Below are 6,000 nucleotides of genomic sequence, written 5' to 3'. Positions count from 1 at the left end.
TTTTTTTTTTTTTTTTTTTTTTTTTTTTGCAATGGTGTTGGGACCAATTAAGTCCTGGTCTTTAGCTGCTCTTCTCTGCCTAGAGCCTTCTAATTGAAGTTACTAAAAGCTGTGCTTTGCCTAGAGGATCAGAGGATGAGATTTTCACCTGTTGGTCATTGACTTCAGGGTATTTAAGCCTCCAAGGTGCTATTAAAGAAGGGCTTTTTTGGTACCAGTGTCAGAAGGTCTGTCGGCCTGTCTTTGCGTGTGTATTCTCAACCTCCAGCCCCTTGTCCAAAGCTTGCAAACTGGGTTCTAGCGCATAGAGCGCAGATGAAGACCACGGTGCGCGGCACAATAGTATAAGCCAAAACCAGAGTCAGGCCAGTCAGGGTTACACGGAATCTGTTTGCTTATCCTTTGAACTCTGGAAGGAGGAAAGCAAGCCTAAATACAAAAACAGAAAAGAACCCCATTCTGCTGTCCTTCCGACAGGGCTCTGGCTCCAGGTGTCTTGGCCTCACTTGGCTAGGGTTTCCTACGGAATGTGTGTACCGTCTACAGAACCCACACCAAAATAAATTTTGTAAAAATGCTTTTGTTTGTTTCTTGAGACAGGTTTTCTCTTTGTATCTTTGGCTGTCCTGGAACTTTGTAGACCAGGCTGGCCTCGAACTCACAGAAATTCTCTTGCCTCTGCCTCCGGAATGCTGGGATTAAAGGTGTGTACCACCACACCCGGCTGTAAAAACACTTCTGATGTCTTTAAAATGATGACAATATACGAACTAATAAGGATTTATTTTCTCTCTCATTTCTGTCTTCCCCATTCTCTTGGTTTCTCTTTTTGCTCCTGGTTTCATGAGACAGGATCTCCTGGAACTCACGATGGAGCCCAGTCCGTCCTTGAATTTACTGCAATCCTCCCCTTTCGCCTTCCAAACTGCTTGGGTTGCAGGTGGGGGGTACTTTGCCCAGTAGACTTATTCTCTCTACACTGAAAAAGAAATCAGTTTTTATTCCCACAGAGGAAACATCAATTTCAATTGCTATAGCAGTTAAGAGAAAGGGCTCTTGGTTGGCTCTGCAGCCAGCTCTCCACAGTTCCTGAGAGTCCATTACATACTCCAGAGCGACGCTGTGTCCTGGGCTGACAGAGAAGCATCTGCCATGCCATGTGAAGCTCAAGTGTGACTGCGGCTTTTCCCGCAGAAGCTGAAGCAGCAGGCAACAGTCGACACACAGAGGTGAACTCTGCAGCCCCCAAGGCAGCCTCGGTTCTAGGGGTGTGTGTGTGTTCCTCCATCATGAGACAGTGATTGCTGCCACACCCACATACGGGCACTTTTGGGGCAAAAGTGCAACTCTAAGAATATTGCTATAAAAAAATTTTAGGTTTTCTTTTTTCTCATTTTTATATTACACGATGTTTTAATCATGTATTAATATTAATATCTAGACAGAATTCTCATTGGCATCCAGGGAAAGCACCACAGATAGATGAACCAAATGCTTCTAGAATTGGGCAATTCTTTACTTATGTCCCAGGAACAACAGCTGTTTATAGCTCTCTTCAGGGTTGGAGAGGGTTGTCTTATGGGGTCTTGCTCTCTACTTTCCTCTCTTAGGCATGAGAAGATGAATTCACAAAGCTAATCAAGATTACGACCTCTCAAACTTGTGGCTATCAGCTCACTTTGAGGTACCTGTCATGTGGCATTGGGATACAGTATTTATTATCTAGGTAATGGCTGCAAAAATAATTTCCTAGCTATACAGTATGCATCTTCCTTGACAAAGAGGTCATGAAGGTATTACTATTTACTACAATGGGTGACAGCAAGTGACCAGGACCCAAGGAAGGACACTTGGAACGTAAGACATCAGTTTGGTTTGTGGTACCAGGTAGGCCTCATGTTTCTGGGACTAATCCATTCTATGAAGGCACATACATTGCCATTTTTTTCTCCTCTTAATTATTCTCAAATCTATCAGATCAACATCTTGAGAGGTGCGTGCATGTGTGCGTGTGTATGCGTGTGTGTGTATGCGTGTGTGTGTATGCGTGTGTGTGTATGCGTGTCCATGTACAGACGTATGGCTGCTTGTATGTGAATTTGGGCATGTACGTGTCAGCCATATGTGGAGGGAAGAGGACAACCCGAGTGTCAGAACGCACCTTCCACCTTGTCGCAGAGAGGGTCTCTTGTTTGCCGTGTTTTAGATGTGTGAGCCAGGCTGGCTGCCCATGATCTTTTTAGGGTTTCTCCTGTCTCCACTGCTCACATCCCCAGAGAAGCACTGAGATTAAGGATTCTTTCTCCGTGTGTCTGCATTGCACAGAAGTTGTAGGAATTCAAACTCGGGTCCTCATGGCTAAAAGGCAATGCTTTTACTCACTGAGCCATCTCCACAACACCAAGTTTTATTTTAAGCCAGATGGTTTTTTTTGTCTTTTTAATAAACTGTTCTGAAAATAAACCCACCACATATTCTCATTCTAGAAACATGCTTTCTGAATCCCCAGCAGGAAAAGCGCATTCCAGGAATCAGTCTCTGGAGACGGACTCGCAGCTTTGGGGACCATTAACAATCGATGGACCAAACACTATTTTATTAAACATCAAGAATAGAATTCTTGTTTCTGCTACCCATGTCTTTCTTCTTCATTTGAGGAATGATCTCTGGCTTCTCTCATAAAATAAGTCATCCCCTTCTGCTCCCTCCCACGAGGGTCCGAGAGTCTCTGCCCCTGAGAATCCATGACCCAGGAGCTGAGTGTGGTGGACGTGGCCACATGGACGGCCAGGAACACTTAGACTTCTTGGCTCAGAGAGACAAGAATGCTGTGTTCTCCCAAAGCTCCGGGCCATGCCAAAAAAATATGATGTGTTGATGATGTCAGTAGCCTGAATCACTGCTTTTGTCAAAGCTGTGACTGTAAACATTAGGTTCTATAATCCGTCTCCCTGGAACTGCAGTTCCCTGTAGCCTTAGTACTATTTTGAAATAGAGCCCGGGGGTGATGAGAAATAAGTTAGCTGATTCTATTGGGGCCAATCTGATGCATCTCCATCCTTTTTTTTTCTTTAAATTGTACTTTTTAAAGTTACGTGTTCATGTATATGTGTGAGGTATGTGAACATGACATGGTTACCCACAGAAGCCTGAAACGGGCATCAGAGCTGGAGTTACCGGTCATCAGTTGTGAGATGTTCTCTGTAGGTGCTGGGATGGAACTCAGGTGCTTGCAAGAGCAGGAAGTGCTCCTAACAGCTGGGCCACTGTGCTGATTTTCTTTTCTTATTTTCTAAGAGAAACTTTCTGCTCTAAAGCACTTTGAATTCTGGACTACGCAGTTGTAGACACGACCCCTGGATAGCCAGGGAGTACTGTGGTGGCCTCTGAGACGTGCTGGCTTGACAGCCATTGTAATGGAACAAGCAACGCCGTGTAGTGACCCCAGGTGTACAGTGATGGACCTGCTAAGCCCCCTAACACTGGGGGTGGCGATCAGGACTCCATCTTCACCCCCTGACTGCTTGGGGGGGTACTAGAAGGTATAAAGAAGAGCCGGGCTAGGCTCCAGTGAGGCCGCTCACACGACCTGAAAGCCAGGCTGGATGAGCTTCTCAGTAACAAGGCTGTTTCTGGGTCATCCACGGTCCTGAAAACAGCCCAATCGATTCATCCTCCTGTGAATCCGAAATTGGATGGAATCATTTCCCTGGTCTGTTGGAGATCTATCCGTGTGAACACATGTTCTTTATCTCTCCCCAGGACAGCTGGACATGCCCTGTGATAGCAGCACCACCTGTGAATGAGCAGGGCCGCGTACTGACACGCTGGAATTTTCCAGGATCCAGAAATTAAACACAACTGGGCACAAATGTCTAAAGAAAACTGGTTGTCAGCTGGTATTGACAGATCCAGTAGATAGGTAAGTAAGCTCTTAGCAGACTTGAAGGTTGTTAGGAATGGACCCACGCTTCCCAGTCAGCAGCTTGGAGAACCAAGAAGGGAGACGGCAGAGCTCTGATTACTCCTTCTCTGGCCCAGGTGGGAAAACGACTTCCCGGATTTCCCAGAAGGTTGTAATATTTATTTGCTAGATGACTATTTGCTGCTAAGGGAAAAGAGCATTTCACCGTCCCTCTCAAAAGCGTCAATCCAAGTGGCCTGTCACTTACCTAGATAGGAAACTACTCCTCAGTCAGGCTGCTAGTTCTAGAAATTTCAGAAGTAATAGTGCAAAGCCTACCCTCAGGGGAGGCCGTTCTGGGGCTCTATACGTCACTGTCCACTCACACAGGGAGAGTGCTCTGCCCTGCAACGGTCCCGTTGGCCACACTCACGCATTGAGAGTTCTGCAGTTTACTCTACAATAAACTCTGTCTTTGTGAGCTATGATGCATCTCATCTGAATTCTTTCAAAAGAGATCACATTGACTATGGAGGTGGGGGAATCTCATCATGTATTTACCAAATGAATTTAACATTATTTGTATAGGAGGTTAAAAAATAATTTAAAGCCGGATGGTGGTGGTGCATGCCTTTAATCCCAGCACTCGGGAGGCAGAGGCAGCCGGATCTCTGGGAGTTCGAGGCCAGCCGGGTCTACAAGAGCTAGTTCTGGGACAGGCACCAAAGCTACAGAGAAACCCTGTCTCAAAAAAAAAAAATTAAAAATCCACAAGTTTGTCGGTAATAACACAAGAAACTGATGCCCTAACGTAGACACCCAGATGCCTAGACCCACGCCCAGCACCAACGCTGTTCAGTAAATATTTGCCGAACAAATGAACCATTGTTTCCATTTTGAAAAAGAACCTGATTATTATTCTCAAATCTATACACAATCAGACATCCAGTACCAGCACTCAAGTGATCATTTTTCCCTCCCACCACCAAAATACATTTTGACGAAACGTGTAGAATAGACTCATGATTGTCACTTCCATTGTCCCGTGGCCCTTGCGATGGTGAATCTTCATTGTCTGCTTGACTGGACATAGAATCAACATGGACACACACAGCTGGAGGGCACTGCATGCCTTGTCCCCACAGGCCTCCCAATGTCCTACCAATTATGCTTCGTACTAATTCCATACAGTCCATGTGTAAACCCTTGTGCACATCTCTATACATTATTCTGACAATAGTCACAGGACAGCTGCAAACAGCGGCAGCCACCAGTGTTATGGTTTTGGTCCCTTTAAGAGACAAGCCACGCCCACTCCCTCCCCCATCCGCTGAGGCAGGCTGATCTTCAGCTTCCCGCCTGAGCTCTCTCTCTTTTCCATCTTCTTCTCGGAGAGGCAGCTTCGCTTCTGCCTCTCTCCCCACTTCTCTGCTTCCCCCTTCTCTGTCTCTTTCTCCTCTTCTCTTTCTCTGTCCCCCCCTTCACCCTTCCTCCTCCATAACCCCCTGAATAAACTTCACCCTCACCCTGCATGTCGTGTCTATCCATGTTTCTGTCTGCTGCCCGCCCGCCATGTGTCTCCCTGCCTGGGACCGGCAGCCGTCTCTGCCTGGGACTGGCTGCTCCCAGGGCCCGCTGCCTGCCGCCACATGACCCGCTACCACTATTTGGGACCTACAGCATTTCTGCTGCCTACTGCCGCGGGGATCTTGCAGCATTTTTTAAAAAAGAATATTAACCAGCCCCTAATGAAACGCCTTCCTGATGTTAAAATGATTCTGGATGGTGGCCATGATCAACCGGGTGGAAAACAGCTCCTGCACGCGCCGCTGTGATGTCCCAGTCCCGTTTAAACCAAGAAAGACGCTTGTGCTAGTGTTAAATAATAGCTAGTATCCCAGAAACCCCCTGTATGCACAGGCACAGGGCTAAGAACACACTTTACCTGTTGCCGTTTCTCAAACTCCAGCTTGATCCGGGACTTGATGCAATTGCACGTGTCCCGGTAGGTCTGCTGCAGAGCAAGCTCCATGAGGTGCTTATGGTAGGCGCCTGCCAAGTTCCCACAGATGAATATGATCACATTGGCCAGGATC

General features: G+C 46.7%; 1 protein-coding gene across 2 annotated transcripts in view; it reads right to left on the bottom strand.

Annotated features, from left to right (window-relative positions):
• The window catches only part of Adcy2 (adenylate cyclase 2), a 332,154-nt gene that overhangs the window by 132,491 nt on the left and 193,663 nt on the right, over window positions 1-6,000 (bottom strand). For both annotated transcript variants that reach the window (XR_007592202.1, XM_050144723.1), the window contains exon 4: window positions 5,850-5,999. Coding sequence is in view for 1 of the 2 variants with exons in the window: in XM_050144723.1 (XP_050000680.1) it covers window positions 5,850-5,999 (150 nt within the window). In the remaining variant the exon portion in view is untranslated. The remainder of the gene's footprint in view (window positions 1-5,849; window position 6,000) is intronic.

Source organism: Alexandromys fortis, unplaced genomic scaffold (genome assembly GCF_014885135.2).
Source record: "Alexandromys fortis isolate MF-2015 unplaced genomic scaffold, M_Fortis_MF-2015_v1.1 scaffold_52, whole genome shotgun sequence".
NCBI classification, from domain to species: domain Eukaryota; kingdom Metazoa; phylum Chordata; class Mammalia; order Rodentia; family Cricetidae; genus Alexandromys; species Alexandromys fortis.
This window is presented reverse-complemented; position numbering and strand designations above follow the sequence as displayed.